This window comes from Natator depressus, chromosome 1, assembly GCF_965152275.1.
Source record: "Natator depressus isolate rNatDep1 chromosome 1, rNatDep2.hap1, whole genome shotgun sequence".
NCBI lineage: Eukaryota > Metazoa > Chordata > Testudines > Cheloniidae > Natator > Natator depressus.
This window is the reverse complement of record NC_134234.1, coordinates 10,573,120-10,589,929: the sequence shown is the minus strand read 5'-3', so window position 1 is coordinate 10,589,929 and position 16,810 is coordinate 10,573,120. Positions and strand designations below refer to the sequence as shown.

Below are 16,810 nucleotides of genomic sequence, written 5' to 3'. Positions count from 1 at the left end.
CCTAATGCTCCTGTTCTTTATCTAAAAGTTTTTCGTTTTCTAAACAGTCTCTTTGAAATGCAATATATGTAACTAAAATAGTTATTAAAGAAGTCCTTGATTCTTCATAATTTTGGAGAGATGATTCTTTTTGTCTTCCAGAGTCGGGTGAGGGAGTTGTTTTTGTACTGTTAAATAATTAAGTAATCCCCCACTAATATAAATATTCTATACTTTAAATGGCTTCTTGTATTAATCAGTTTAATAGTTTATAGTACTAAATTTGGTACATACAACATTTAACATAGCAATGATATTAGGAAATTATGTTAGAAGCTTTGCATTTAGGTAACCTATTTACAATTATGCATTTCATAAAGATGTTTGCCATTTCAACACGTAAGAAATAAACAAAAGGTTTATAACATTTCCAACTATATATGTTTTTCTTAAAGGCTCTGTCATAAATATAAAGGGAAGGGTAAACCCCTTTAAAATCCCTCCTGGCCAGAGGCAAAATCCTCTCACCTGAAAAGGGTTAAGAAGCTAAGGGTAACCTTGCTGGCACCTGACCAAAATGACCAATGAGGAGACAATATACTTTCAAAAGCTGGGAGGAGGGAGAGAAACAAAGGGTCTGTGTCTGTCTGTATGCTGCTTTTGCCGGGGATAGACCAGGAATGGACTCTTAGAACTTTAGTAAGTAATCTAGCTAGGTATGTGTTAGATTATGATTTCTTTAAATGGCTGAGAAAATAGCTGTGCTGAATAGAATGAATATTCCTGTCTGTGTACCTTTTTGGTAACTTAAGGTTTTGCCTAGAGGGATTCTCTATGTTTTGAATCTAATTACCCTGTAAGGTATTTATTATCCTGATTTGTGATGTGATGGAGAGACTGCCGAGACTCATCAAGCCCTCGGATCGCTACCCCTTCCTGCTGCTTCATGTGGGCACCAATGATACTGCCAAGAATGACCTTGAGCGGATCAGTGTGGACTACGTGGCTCTGGAAAGAAGGATAAAGAAGTTTGAGGTGCAAGTGGTGTTCTCGTCCATCCTCCCCATGGAAGGAAAAGGCCTGGGTAGAGACCGTTGAATCGTGGAAGTCAACAAATGGCTACGCAGGTGGTGTCGGAGAGAAGGCTTTGGATTCTTTGACCATGGGATGGTGTTCCAAGAAGGAGTGCTAGGCAGAGCCAGGCTCCACCTAACGAAGAGAGGGAAGAGCATCTTCGCAAGCAGGCTGGCTAACCTAGTGAGGAGGGCTTTAAACTAGGCTTACCGGGGGAAGGAGACCAAAGCCCTGAGGTAAGTGAGGAAGTGGGATACCGGGAGGAGGCACGAGCAGGAGCGCATGAGAGGGGAGGGCTCCTGCCTCATACTGAGAGGGGCAATCAGCAGGTTACCTCAAGGATCCTGGGAACTACAGGCCAGTCAGCCTCACCTCAGTCCCTGGAAAAATCATGGAGCAGGTCCTCAAGGAATCAATTCTGAAGCACTTAGAGGAGAGGAAAGTGACCAGGAACAGTCAGCATGGATTCAGCAAGGGCAAGTCATGCCTGACTAATCTAATTGCCTTCTATGATGAGATAACTGGCTCTGTGGATGAAGGGAAAGCAGTGGACGTGTTGTTCCTTGACTTTAGCAAAGCTTTTGACAGTCTCCCACAGTATTCTTGCCAGCAAGTTAAAGAAGTATGGGCTGGATGAATGGACTATAAGGTGGATAGAAAGCTGGCTAGATTGTCGGGCTCAACAGGTAGCTATCAATGGCTCCATGTCTAGTTCGCAGCCGGTATCAAACGGAGTGCCCCAAGGGTCAGTCCTGGGGCGGGTTTTGGTCAATATCTTCATAAATGATCTGGAGGATGGTGTGGATTGCACCCTCAGCAAGTTTGTGGATGACACTAAACTGGGAGGAGTGCTAGATAGGATATAGAGGGACCTAGAGAAATTGGAGGATTGGGCCAAAAGAAATCTGTTGAGGTTCAACAAGGACAAGTTCAGAGTCCTGCACTTAGGACGGAAGAATCCAACGCACCGCTACAGACTAGGGACCGAATGGCTAGGCAGCAGTTCTGCGGAAAAGGACGTAGGGGTTACAATGGACGAGAAGCTGGATATGAGTCAACAGTGTGCCCTTGTTGCCAAGAAGGCCAATGGCATTTTGGGATGTATAAGTAGGGGCATTGCCAGCAGATCGAGGGACGTGATCGTTCCCCTCTATTCGACATTGGTGAGGCCTCATCTGCAGTACTGTGTCCAGTTTTGGGCCCCACACTACAAGAAGGATGTGGAAAAATTGGAAAGTCTAGCGGAGGGCAACAAAAATGATTAGGGTCTGGAGCACATGTTTTATGAGGAGAGGCTGAGGGAACTGGGGATGTTTAGTCTTCAGAAGAGAAGAATGAGGGGGGATTTGATAGCTGCTTTCAACTACCTGAAAGGGGGTTCCAAAGAGGATGGTTCTAGACTGTTCTCAGTGGTAGCAGATGACAGAACAAGGAGTAATGGTCTCAAGTTGCAGTGGGGGAGATTTAGGTTGGATATTAGGAAAAACTTTTTCACTACGAGGGTGGTGAAACACTGGAATGCGTTACCTAGGGAGGTGGTGGAATCTCGTTCCCTAGAAGTTTTTAAGGTCAGGCTTGACAAAGCCCTGGCTGGGATGATTTAGTTGTGTATTGGTCCTGCTTCGAGCAGGGGGTTGGACTAGATGACCTCCTGAGGTCCCTTCCAACCCTGATATTCTATGATTTTACAGAGATTCTTTTTTTGCTTCTATTAAAAGCCTTCTTGTAAGGAAACTGAATGCTTTTTCATTGTTCTAAGATCCAAGGGTTTGGGTCTGTGGTCACCTATGCAAATTGGTGAGGATTTTTACCAAACCTTCCACAGGAAGTGGGGTGCAAGTGTTGGGAGGATTTTGGGGGGAAAGATGTTTCCAAACTACGTTTTTTCAGGAACCCAGATAAAGTTTGGTGGTGGCAGTGGAAGTCCAAGGGTAAAATAGTTTGTACCTTGGGGAAGTTTTAACCTAAGCTGGTAAAAGTAAGCTTAGGAGGTTTTATGCAGGTCCCCACATCTGTACCCTAGAGTTCAGAGTGGGGAAGGAACCTTGACAGGCCCTTCTTTGGAAAAAGAGAAGGGAAAGATTCACTTTATGCTTAGAGAACACATCCCTACATTCCTCTGAAATATCCTGAGTAAAGAACATCCTTACATTCTGTTACATGACCAGGTTTTTCCTAAACTATCTTCTTTACAACGTTTGTTTTTCTTGAGATAAGGATTTATATGTCTACCGAACAGGTATCTTCTTCCAGGCAGAAGTGCCCTGATCTTGATAAAACACTCTTTTCATTTAGTTTAGACCAAATGGTGTTACCAGTTGCTATTTTTAGAATTAAAACTCCTATCAAATACTCTATAAAAAGCACCCATCACAACAACCATGTTTACATCTCTAACCAAAAAATTAGTATTAAGAAATTGGCATAGAAAGTTAAAACAAAATAAAGTTAAAAATGGAGCTTTACTGAGTTTGTATATTCCCTCTTAGGAGAAATAAATATGGTCTGATCTCCCTTGACACACATCCCCAAGATGACAGAAAGCAGAAGCCTCTTGGAATTCCCTTGATTAGCTTGAACATCTCATAACATAACTAAGAACATAACGTGCGTTGTCCTATTCACCGAGCATCCTGGCTACAACATACATGTAGATGTATCTTAATATTCAGGAAATGTGCATATAAGTTTGTAATTATATTGTAAGAATAATTTAATACCCATTTTTGTTTTGATACTGAGGTATTTCCACAGACCCCTCTCTGGTCTCCTGAGCACATTCCCCTTGCCTGAGATTCTGCCAGTCTTCAACCAGGTCTTGGGCATGGTGAACCAACCATGATTAAGGCTCTGTTTGTCACAGTGGTCATGGAAGTCATGAATTCCGTGACCTCCATGACATCTGCAGCAGCTGGTCTGCCTGGCCTGGGGGCAACCTGAGCAGCTTGGGCAGCCTCCGGGCCAGGTGCACCTGCCACTTCTGGAGCAGTCTCATGCCCCCACACCCCTCAGCAGTAGGAGTTTGGGTGAGGGGGGGTTGGGGTGCGGGACAGTGCTTACCGGGGGGGGGGGCTAGAAGGGTGACAGGAACTCCCCTCCCTCAAATCCTAGCTCCATGTGAGGCCTCCGCCCACAGGCACTACCCCCGCAGCTCCCATTGGCCACAGTTCCCAGCTAATGGGAGCTACAGAACCGTGGCTTGGGGTGGAGCAGAGGCAGCACATGGAGCTAGGACAGGGGTGGGCAAAATATGGCCCATGGGCTGGATTCAGCCCCTCAGGGCTTTGGATCTGGCCCGCGGGGTTGCCACCCCCATGGTGCTGCTCCTGGATGTCCAGCACCAGTCCCTGTGGCCCCTGGTTGGGGGTGCAGAGGGCTCTGTGCACTGCCGTCACCTGCAGGCACCACCCCCGGTAGCTCCCATTGGCTGGGAATGGGGAACCGCAGCAAATGGGAGCTTCAGGGGAGGTGCACGCAGAGCCCTCTGCCCCCCCTCCCCCAAGGGCCACAGGGACATGGTGCCGTCTGCTTCTGGGAGCAGCATGGGGCCAGGGCAAACAGGCAGGGAGCCTGCCCTGGCACCTGTGCATGCCACTGTCACCCCAGAGCTGCTCCAGGTAAACAGTGCTGGGCTGCAGCCCAACCCCCTCCTGCACCCCACACCCCAACTCTCTGCCCTGAGCCCCCTGCCTGCATCCCAACCCCCTTCTGCACCTCTACTGCACCCCAACCCCCTGCCCTGAGCCCCCTCCCGCACCCCTCCTCTGCCCTAACCCCTTGCCCTGAGCCCCTTCCTGCACACTACACTCCCTCCCACATCCCAATCTCCTGCCCCAGCCTTGCATGCAATTTCCGTAACCAGATGTGGCCCTGGGGCCAAAAAGTTTGCACACCCCTGAGCTAGGAGCTGGGGTCATTGCTTCCCAGGAGCCGGGAAGGGAGCCTACCCCAGCCCTGCCAACCCCCCTCCCCAGCACCCACTGTGCCCCCTGGGCTGCCCTCCCAAGCCACACCCACCCCAAGTTTTAGTGGGGGCGAATAGTAAAAGTCATGCACAGGTCACGGGCCGTGAAGTTTTGTTTACTGCCCATGACATGTCTATGACTAAAACATAGCCTTAACCATGATTCCTCAGTAGGTCTGACTGAGTTTGGCTCCTGCAGGTCTTTCCTTTGGGAGTTATGACCATTGGGTAATACAATGACCAGGCAGATGGTGCTGTTGCCACCACCACCTTGTCCTCCTCCACTTCCTGCCAGCAGTAAAGATGAGTGATCTACTATAGTGCATTTTCTCTGAGCTATGAGAAGCAGAAAGGGCTGAAGTGCTAGTTTGTAGCAAGCAGGGTCAGGATTCCAGAAGTTGGCTGCTGTCCAAGACTGCAGGCTTTATTTCTTGAAAGACTCTTCAAACTCCTTCCTTTCTTCTGCTTCCTCTGACCACACCCTTCAACTCTGATTCCCCAGCTGGCCACATAATCCAAAAAGATCAGATAGAATCATAGAAACGTAGGGCTGGAATGGACCTTGAGAGGTCAGCTAGTCTACACACTCATGTTGACGCCGGGCCAAGTAAACCTAGACCATCCCTGAAAGGTGTTTGTGTAACTTGTTGTTAAACGCCTTCAGTGACAGGGAATCTATAGCCTTCCTTGGAAGCTTGTTCCAGTGCTTAACTATGCTTATAGTTTGTTTTTTGTAATAGCTAACCTTAATCTCCCTTGCTGCAGAGTAAGCCCCTTACTACTTGTCTTGCCTTCAGTGGACAAGGAGAACAGTGGATCACTGTCCTATTTATAACAGCCCTTAACATTTTGGAAGACTTCTTTCAGGTCCCCCACCCACCCACCCCACCCCCAGTGTTCTTTCATTTTGTTATCTTTTAGTTTGCGAGAGACAGTGGGAATTGCAGTCTATGATATAGGTGGTTTGCAACGGCTCACGTGACTGAATAGGCCTATCATAGATTTCCATGATCTTTGGCAGTTATTGCAAATGTATGTATCTTGTTTGGGAGCTGTTCTTCTCTTCTCAGCACTAAACATACCCTACTTTAACCTATCTGCATAAGTCAGCTTTTTAAAAACCTTTTATCATTTTATTGCTGTCCTCAGGACTCTTCAATTTGTCTCTTTTTTTAAAGTATGACTTCCAAAACTGGACACATACTCTAGGCAAGGCCTCACCAAGTCAAGCGGAAGAATTAACCCCATGTCTTAAATACAACTCTCTTGTTAATACACCACAGAATATTAGCCTTTTCCACACTGCATTATATTGTTTCCTCAAATCACCTCAAATCCACAGTGATTTGATCCCTCAGATTTGAAACAGAACAACGATGATAGAGCCAGTGAGAATTCCAATAGAAATGAGAAAACTACTCATTTTCACCTGTACATACCAGAGCACTTTACAGAGGAGGGTAGTAGGGCTGGTGATAGAACAGTAGACTTACAGTATAGAATCAAAATTCAGGACACAAACTCAATTCTTTATTCTCGGCATCAGGCCAGGAGTACTGCAGAAGCAGCCTTTCACACTGCTGTGCTGTCACCTCTCCACCTTGCTGCTGCAACATTGAGCTCCTGTTTGTCACGAAGGGCTGTGTTCAGTTCAGAATGATCCGTAATTGTGCTGGAACATTAGTAGGGTTAACAAGTCACACAGAGAATGGGTGTCGGAAAAGATTTATGGGAGAGACTTGTCTTCTTCCATAGTAAGACATACCACAAATATCCCACAGAGTTCTTTAAATCTTGTATAAATTTTTAAGCAACTTTGTTCTTTTTTTTTTTTTCTTTCAGTGATGTCTTGTGTGGAAGACTGCAGTGTGTTAATGTTAAAAAAATACCTCAGATGAAAAGTCTTGGGTCCATAGTTCAAACCCCAGTTGATGATATCTTGTGTTGGGGTACAGAATTTCATGCTGGGAGAGACACGGTGGATGTTGGCTCAGTGGGAGATGGCACAGCATGTGGTGATAACAAGGTACTGTAGTAAGTATAGTTAGATTTGTGAATAGGGTGGAACAGAGATTAAATGGAGAGGAAGGCCTTGAACATCTCTTCCCCACTCCAGGTTTCCTTCCCTTCTTTTACTTGAAAAACCTTAGCGATCCCTGTAAGGACAGCCTGTTCTCACCCACAAGCAGCTGAAGAAGACCAGCTTAACTCTTTACAAGGATCAGGAGATGTTCTATTCCCTTTTGTGTGGTGGATGGAGAAATGGTAAGTAGGGGCCAGTGTCACAGTCCTGAAGTTCTCTGCGCTTTTGAAAATTCCACCTCAGGGCCTAAATACCTTTACAAATCTGTCCCTAGATGTCTTCTTCCCTCCTGAAGTTGCTAAGCTATCTAAATCCATCTTCATTTGCTCAGTATATGCCAGAGCATGACTAAAAAGACAATACCGTTCACGAAGAATGTTTTTACAAAAAAGTTGATCTTGCAACATGGTCTGAGTATAGTTAGACTTGAATTAAGCCTTCTCCGCCTGGGTATCTATCTGGGTTTGAACTACAAATCTAGATACAAAATCCTCAAGTGTTAAAATAGTGGTTAAAACATCTGGGGTCTATTTCAGGGGCGGGCAAACTATGGCCCGCAGGCCACATCCGGCCCATCAAACCATTTAATCCGGCCCCCAGCTCCCACCGGTGAGCAGGGTCGGAGTTTGCCCCGCTTTGGCACTCCAGCCGGGGAGTGGGGTCGAGGGCTTGCCCTGCTCCACACGGCTCCCAGGAAGCAGCCAGCATGACCTCCCTCTGGCTCAAACCCACACCCCCCCCCCGGCTCCTCTGTAGAACACAGAGGCATGGCCAAGTGGCTCTGCACACCGCCTTGTCGGCAGGTGCCACCCCCGCAGCTCCCATTTGCCACAGTTCCTGGCCAATGGGAGCTGTACAGGTGGTGCCTGCGGCTGGGGCGGTATGCAGAGCTGCCTGGCTGTGCCTCAGAGCCAGAGGGGGGATGTGCTTCCGGGAGCTGCTTGCGGTAAGTGCTGCCTGAAACCTGCACCCCTGAGCCCCCCCACCCCGTGATCATCCAATCCCCTGCCACAGCCCTGATATCCCTCCTGCCCTCCAAATAAGGTAAGCCTAACTTCAGTACCAGGCAAACTGGTTGAAACTATAGTAAAGAACAGAATTATCAGACACAGAGATGAACACAATTTTGTGGGGAAGAGTCAACACCCCTTTTGTAAATGGAAATCATGCCTCACCAATCTATTAGAATTATTTGAGGTCAACAAACATATGGACAAGGATACAGTGGATATATTGTATTTGGACTTTCAGTAAGCCTTTGACAAGGTACCTCACCAAAGGCACTTAAGCAAAGTAAGGAGTCATGGGGTAACAGGGAAAAATCTCTCATGGATCAGTAACTGGTTAAAAGACAGGAAACAAGGGTAAGAATAAATTGTCAGTTTGCTACTTACCTGTCTCCATTCTGCAATGTTCCCCAGAGAGCTGTACTGGGACCAGTGCTGTTCAACATATTCATAAATGATCTGGAAAAGGGAGTATATATTGCAATGAAGACAGGTGCAAAGAATTCATTTAGCTTCTCCGCAACGGCCTTATCTTCCTTGAGTATTCTTTTAACAATTCGATCATCCAGTGGCTCCACTGACTGTTTGGCAGGCTTCTTGCTTCTGATGTACTTTTTTTTTTTTTTGCTATATAGTTTGAGTCTTTTTTGCTAGTTACTCTTCAAATTCTTTTCTGGCCTACCTAATTATATTTTTACACTTGTCGTGCTAGAGCTTATGCTCTTCTCTATTGTACTCAGCAAGATTTGACTTCCAATTTTTAAATGATGCCTTTTAGCCTGTAACCAACTCTTTTTTACTCTCCTGGTTTTAGTCATGGTGGCATTTTTTATCCTTAGTACTTTTTTTTTTTAATTTGGGGTATGCATTTAATTGGAGCCTCTATTATATTGTTTTTAGAAAGTTTCCTTGAAGCTTGCAGACATTTCACTCTTGTGACTGTTCCTTTTAATTTCCATTTAACTAGCTTCCTCATTTTTGTGTACTTCCCCTTTTTGAAGTTAAGAACTACAGTGGTGGGTTTCTTTTGGTTCCTCTCCCCCCATCAGGATGTTAAATTTAATTACATTACGCTCGCTATTACCAAACGTTTCAACTGTATTAACCTCTTGGACTAGATGCTGTGCGCCACTTAAGACTAAATCAAGAATTGCCTCTCCCCTCATGGGTTCTGGGACTAGCTGCTCCAAGAAGCAGTCATTAATGGGGTCTAGAAAGTTTCTCTCTGCATCATGTCCTGAAGTGAGAAGCTCCCAGTCAATGTGGGGATAGTTCAAATCCTCCATTACTACAAAATTTTCTATTTTTTTATAGCCTCAATTTCTAGGAGCATTTCACCATCACCATCCTGGTCAGGTGGTTGGTAGTATATTTTTACCACTGTACTTTTATTATTCAAACATTGATTGCTGCCATTCTACCAAGTTTCTGTGATGCCTATTATATCAATATCCTCATTTAATACTAGGCACTCAAGTTCACCCATCTTAATATTTAGATTTCTAGCATTTGTATACAAGCACTTTTTTAAAATTTGTCATTTTTAGTTATCTGCCTTTATGTGATGTAATTGAATGGGACTTTTTTCATCTGACTGTTTCACTTCAGTTCCTACTGTTAGACGTTGATACATGTTTGGCTGTGTGCGTGTTCCCTCTGTGTGCTGTCCCAGCCCTGTGCAGACAGCTGGCATAGCAGAACTCGAGCGAACTGCCCAATGATCACAAGATCTGTTAAGGGATGAAGGCACCCAGCCAGGTTTATTGTTGACAAAGCATGGTATTAGTATCCCGCAGACTCTACTGGGCCGCTTATATATATATATATACCCATAAAAATGGACCAGCTCAGTGAACTGAGGGACTTTCCATTCCTCCCTAGGCCAGACAAAGATACTCCCTCTGAGATACATCTTTATACCCGATACAAACAAATTAATACTGCCCCTCTGACATAGTTACTGCCCCCTGATGTGGCTAGTTCTCACTCATTGCCTTGTACATGTTGGTTTGATCAAAACATCTCTATTCAGTACAGTCATCCTGACCTTATCTTTTAGGAGGGGTCAGTATGTTCCTGTTCTACCTGGGGAGTGTTTTTGTACCATCCTTCATATAGGGATGTTCTGGTACCACTTGATATCGGGATGTGTTTGCGTATTTACTCTGTGACTAGCACTTCTTAGGAATGTGTATTTCTGCAATATCAGCCCTGTTCTTGCCCGATTCTGTGAGCCTCATACCAGGCCTCTAATATCAGGGCTTATGATCTCAGGCTGTCTTCCTACTACACCTACCTGTACTTTATCAACATCCATCCTCTCCTCTTTACTAGGATGTAGAGAATCCCCATTAATAGATCCTCAATTATGGGATGTCTTTGTCTGTACTGTGTGCTTCTCTGAACCTGTCGGCTTTACCCCCAGTCCCTAGTTTAAAAGCTCCTCTAACACCTTGATAATTTTAAATGCCAGCAATTCAGATCAGTTTTGGTTTAGGTGGCGCCCATCTTTTCTGGATAGGCCCCCCTTTCCCCAAAGATTCCCTAGTTCCTAATAAACCTAAACCCCTGCTCCCTATACCATCATCTGCATGCATCCGATGAAGTGAGCTGTAGCTCACGAAAGCTTATGCTCAAATAAATTTGTTCGTCTCTAAGGTGCCACAAGTCCTCCTTTTCTTTTTGCAGATACAGACTAACGCGGCTGCTACTCTGAAACCTGTCATCCATGTATTTGACACCCTTCCATTCTGCCTGTGTAACTGACCCTGCATGTGGAACTGGAAGCATTTCAGAGAATGCTACCATGGAGATCCTGGACTTCAGTCTCATACCTAGCATCCTAAATGTGGCCTCCAGGCCCTCTTTCCTCATTTCCATATGTTATTAATACCTAAATGTACCAGGACCACCAGCTCCTCCCCAGCACTATACATAAGTCTGTCTAGATGTCTCGAGAAATCCACAGTCTTCACACCCAGCGGGCAATTCACCATATGGTTCTACCAGTCATCACAAAGCCAACTATCTATGTTTCTAATGATTGAATCCCCCATTATTATTACCTGTCTCTTCCTAATAACTGAGATTCCCTCCCAAGAGGTATCCTCAGTGCTAGAGGATACCATGATATGAAAGGAGGGTCCCAACTATGGGATCATTTCCCTCTGCTCCAGTTTGATGTTCTCCTTCCCCAAGACTTTCTTCCTCCTCAGCAGCACACAGGCTGTCAGACTGGAGCTGGGATCACTCTACAGTGTCCCAGAAAGTCTCATCTGTGTACTTCTGTCTCCCTTAACTCCTCCACTTTAGGCACTCTGGTTTCAGGAGCTTGTACTCAGTCTCTGAGGGCCATGAGACATTGGCCACCTCTCCCCATCTTCACCTGGCCATGAAAGGTGGTATCACTTCTGCATGAAGAGTTGGGGAACTAAGGGTGTTATGGGACATGCACCCCACAATGGCCAAGCAAGAGCTGGGTGGGACCAGATGGGCCTAAGCTACTAATTAGGCTACAAGCAAGAGTTAATTGATGAGGAACAGGCTCACTTGGACAGGAGAGGTGGGGCTTCTAGAAAGCCAAGTAGCTGGCTAGAGAGGGGCATGGCAGCTAGGGAAGGGCAGTCACCCCCTGGAAAGAGAGAAGTGTTTGTGGCTGCAGGATGGCAAGCTGCACAGACTTCCTGAGAGGAGGGAAGATGGCAAACCCAGAGGCGGGGAGCCAGTTAGGTAGGAAAAAGCTCAGGGAAACAGCAGCAAGGTCACAGCCAGTACAGGTCTAGGCTGCATGTTATCGGGTATACAGGGTGGACTTGGGTACCCCTACCGGACACTGGGTAGTGGTTTGGAGCACTGAAGATGCCTGCCAGACAGCTCATCCATAAAGATTGTGATTTTTCCCCAGAAGGGGAGGGACTTAGTAACCTGGATGGAGTACCAAGCCACGGACCTGAAGCGGCAGCACCGAGAGCGAGAGAGGCCACATAAGGAGAGAAGACTGGTGGAGAGACTGCTGAAGAGGATGCAACTGAGAGACTGAGCTAATCTCCAGAGCGACGAGCAGGAGGTGCCATGAGCAGAGAGGGAACCCTGTCACTGGGGGGCTTTAATTGCAGTCCCTCCCAGTACAGTATTCTTCAGGAAGAAAGGTTCATGACAACCATATCCCAAGTTTCTCCCAAATGTATTTTCTGAATTCTATATTAACCAGATTATTCAGTTTCCAGTCTCCTTTCCTGAAATCACACCAGACCAGGGAGGAAATTGTTCTCTACACTTTGGATGTCAGAAGGGCATTAGCCTTTTGTCTGGACAAAACTGAACCCTTTTGAAAGACTCCCAAACTGTTTTGTTTCATTTACAGTCAGATTCAGGGAATCCACAGTGTCCATTCAAAGACTCTCAAGGTGGATCTCTTCTGAGGTATTAGCCCATTCTACAAGATCCCAGTCTACTTCTCTAGCACTCTTGAACAATGTTCTAGTGGCTGAAATTTGTAGAGCACCAGTCAACACTATGCCTTGGTTCACACAGCCAGATCACATGCTGTGATTGGCAACTAAGTTGTGTCCTCAGTGTTGGACTCCAATCCAAAGCTCTTTCCAGGGATAGTGCTCAGGAATCTGTAAATTCAAGCATCCTCAGGCACACTTCTGAAAGGAGAGGTTACTACCTTGTGCGGTAACTGCAGTTCTTTCAGATGTGTTTCCCTATGGATGCTCCATTCTCCTCCTTCCTTCCCCTTTGCTTCAGAGTTTCATCTTGTTGGACTTCATGGTAGAAAAGGAACTGAGGGAAGTTCACTAGCACAGCTCTATATATCCTCAGTACAGGGCACGAAGAAGTCTGGAGTGCATGAGTGGGCCAAATGGGTACTGCTACCGAATATCTCCGATCAAAGGCACAGTTACTGCACAAAGCAAGTGACCTCTCCTTCTGCACAGTGTCTTTAACTTCTGAACTGGTAACTTTTCTCCCCAACAGCATCAAATAAAATCTGTATTTTGATGCCGGATCCACCCTTTTTCCTCTCATTTCAGTTTACCACCATCATCCTAGGAATTTCAGGTTGATGCCCCATCTGATCCAGTTGTTACTCAGCTCTTTACTCTCTCCTCCCCATATGATTTTCAACTATGCATCTGTTTATAAATAGGGCCCTACCAAATTAACAGCCATGAAAAATGTGTCAGACTGTGAAATCTGGTCTCCCCCCCATGAAATCTGGTCTTTTGTGTGCTTTTATCCTATACTATACCAATTTCATGGGAGAGACCAGAGCTTCTCAAATTGGGGGACCTGACCCAAAAGGAAGTTGCAGGGGGTCACAAGGTTATTTTAGGGAGGATCCTTACTTCTGCACTGCCTTCAGAGCTGTGAGGCCAGAGAGCTGTGACTGCTGACTGAGGGCCCAGCTCTTCAGGCAGCAGCGCAGAAGTAAGGATGGCAATACCACACTGTGCTATCCTTACTTCTGCACTGCTGCTGGCAGCAACTCTGCCTTTAGAGATGGGCTCAAGGCCAGCAGCCGCTACTCTCTGGCCATCCAGCTCTGAAGGCAGCACAGCCGCCTGCAGCAGTGCAGAAGTAAGGATAGCAGTACAACAACCGCCACTACAATAACCTTGCAAACTCCCCCCCACCAACTCCTTTTTTGGGTCAGGGCCCCTATAATTACAAAAACATGAAATTTCATATTTAAATAGCTGAAATCATGAAATTTACTATTTTAAAACTTTTATGACTCTGAAATTGACCAAAGTGGATCATGAATTTGGTAGAGTCCTATTTATAAAGCATAAATCATAATCCTAAATGTCCATTTGATACTCTAGATGCTGTCTTGAGCAGCTGCTCATTGGGAATCTCCCCAGCAGGAATTTTCCTTAATTCTTCAAAAGGCATAGGATATAAAATGACAGACTAGTTTTCTATCAAGTAATGCTGGAAATACTGGCCAAAAATGATTAAATCTGACCAGGTGACAGGGTAACAGGTGAAGGTAAGGAATTTTAAATGCAATGCAATGAATAAAGGATGAGCCAGTAAAGGAATACGGAGGAGGAGGAGGAGGGTTATATGGTCAGAAAATTGAGCTAGGATGATATTTTTGAATCGATGGGGACATGCTAGAAAAAAGGATGTTGCAGTAGTCAAGAGGCTGTGGATGACTTTTAGCTGTTACCATGTATGGCTGCTCCTTAACTCAATTGATATATTCATCCAGCATTACTCTCTTAACTTGGCAGCTGATGCCTGTTTCAAGAAAGCAGTAGTGCAAGGCTTTACACTAAAAATACTTAAAGGAGAAGTTCTATTTGCCAGAAACTGACTCTTTGCATAGAATGCCCACATAGTTCCACCCTTGCCACTTCTTCAGAGTCTCTGATATGGATTCTGAAGAAGTGGAGGTAACTCTGTTCTGCAAATGAGCACATGCATGACCTTAATGCTTCCTATTTTCTAGAGGGTTTTGACACTGATGCCAAGATCACACTGTGCTAAGAAAATCTGAAAAGTTATTTACCATTAACCTTTCTTTTTGACCTATAGTGTGGTTTCCACATCGAATAACCAGTCAGAATACAGGCTTTCCTAGTGCCATTCTATTATCTAATGTATATTTATTTCTGAACTTTTACAGATATGTATAAATAGGACATGTGTCAATATAAAAACTCTGGATTACGATTGTAATTACACAAAATGCAATAACAGAGGGGTAAGTAGTAAAGATTTTAACATTCTCTGAATTTCAGAGTATAATATGTAGAACACTGAACTTAGTCTCTTAGCAGTGATGCTTCACATTAGACTTAAGATTATTTTAGTCAGACGATCTTGAAAAGCAGTAATTAAACTATTTTGAAGGCAGAATCTTATCAACTATACATCATTTGATGAAAAGCCACATATGACACATGATACAGTCAGAGCTGCAAAATAGCCAGATCTCATGCCATTTTGGATTTTATTGCTAATAAAATTTATTTCTATATGTTGCACTTACAGTCAACTGGGGAGTTAGTGCAGAACAAGAAATTCAGGTGTTACATTCTCCTAGCACAAGAAAAAGGTTTCTGGGGCCTTCAAGAATAGGCCTACATGAAGCACATTACACTAATGCATCTTGGAGCAAACAAGGATAGGATTTAGAGGGTTGCACACTTCATTGCTTCTGTAGGCCAAGTTCATTGCTTGCACAGTCTTGCATCCCTCTGTTAGAGAGTGAACTGCTACATAGTGCGGGGGGGAAAGAAAACAAGTAACAGACTCCAATTAAGAAGTCCCCTCAGAGGCTAATGGGTATGGGAGTGTTCTGGATGTATATAAGTATGACCCAGATCATTCCAAGGAGGGAGAGAAAGGTGTGGTGACACTCTAAAAGACTGGAATGCTGAAGCAGTGCTGTTGGAAATAATTTTCCTAATACATTTACTAAGGTTCACCATGATGTAGTGTGCACATAAGTATTCCTTTATTAGTCTAAAGGCCACTTAGTGTTGATTATATTCAAAATACAAATACCAGCATATTTTAGTGAGAATATAATTATAAGCATTGCGCAAATATGCACAATAGGATCAAGCTTGGGATAAACCTTTCTATCTTGGCATGACTGCAGAGGAATAAGAAAAAGCTGTGACAAAGCAACCCCTAACGTTTTGCCTTTTATAACATTATAATCAAGTGATGTCATTGCTGGTTATCAGACCTTAGCTAAAGCCTGAGTCAGTTTATGGTTGAACTCTGACCTCTGGACTGGTTGAGACAAGTTTAATGACTGGACCCCCTCTCTTCCAGGTTTTCTTCTTATCTTATTTTACTGTGTTTCTCCCTAGCTACCGGATTAAGCAGTTCTTTATAATAAAGAAGTGTATACAATCAATTATTTACTGCACCTGGTACCCAATTAACTATGTTTTCTTTATTTTTAAAGAATTATTTACTGCATTTGACCTAAACCTTACATAAGATAATGCTGGTATTTCAAGGATCTGTATAAATTTAACACAAACACCATTTCTTCTCATTTCACAGTCTCTACTTCTCATTCTTTTTGGTCACATGTTTTAGGCTTATCACTTGCACTAACATCCAAACTCAGTTTAAAATCATAGTTTACCAGGTCTATATTCCTACAAGTACATAGGGGAAAACAGCTCCAGAAATGGTTAGGAGAAGACGACAAAACACTGATGGGGGGAAACTAAATACTATATATGCCTTTTTAAGTATAAGTACATTAATGATTATCTGCCAAACTCCCTGGTCCGGGAGAGAATCCACCAGTTCACATCTTCTGTTTCTCCCTATAAGCTCCTTGCTCCACCTTCCAATCCACCTTTATTTCAGGAAGTCCCTGCAACCTCCCTGCCCCTTCCCTCATACCTGGGACTCTGTATTACCCTCTATGCTCTGCCTTCCCTGCTCCCAACCACTGTGGCAGGGGTTTGGTGTGTGTCTCCTCATTCTATCCCTGCCCCCTAATGATCTTGTTCTCCCCTGGGATGGACAGACAGCTTGTTTCTTCCTCCCCCAACAACAACCATGGAGCAGATTTTGGAGAGGCTGCGCGTGCGCGCGCACACACACACACACAGACACACGCAGAGGAAGGAAGAGAAGTGCTGTGTGTAGGGCCACTTCACTTTGCTCAGCCACAAACTGAGGTGAGGTCTCCATTTAACAGCAAAGGTGGTC

At 44.7% G+C, this 16,810-nt stretch overlaps 1 protein-coding gene across 1 annotated transcript in view; it reads left to right on the top strand.

Moving 5' to 3' along the window:
• The window catches only part of LOC141981065 (disintegrin and metalloproteinase domain-containing protein 29-like), a 182,778-nt gene that overhangs the window by 126,931 nt on the left and 39,037 nt on the right, over nucleotides 1-16,810 (top strand). Inside the window, exons 16-17 of the mRNA XM_074942871.1 lie at nucleotides 6,860-7,043; nucleotides 14,751-14,828. Coding sequence (XP_074798972.1) covers nucleotides 6,860-7,043; nucleotides 14,751-14,828 — 262 coding nt within the window. The remainder of the gene's footprint in view (nucleotides 1-6,859; nucleotides 7,044-14,750; nucleotides 14,829-16,810) is intronic.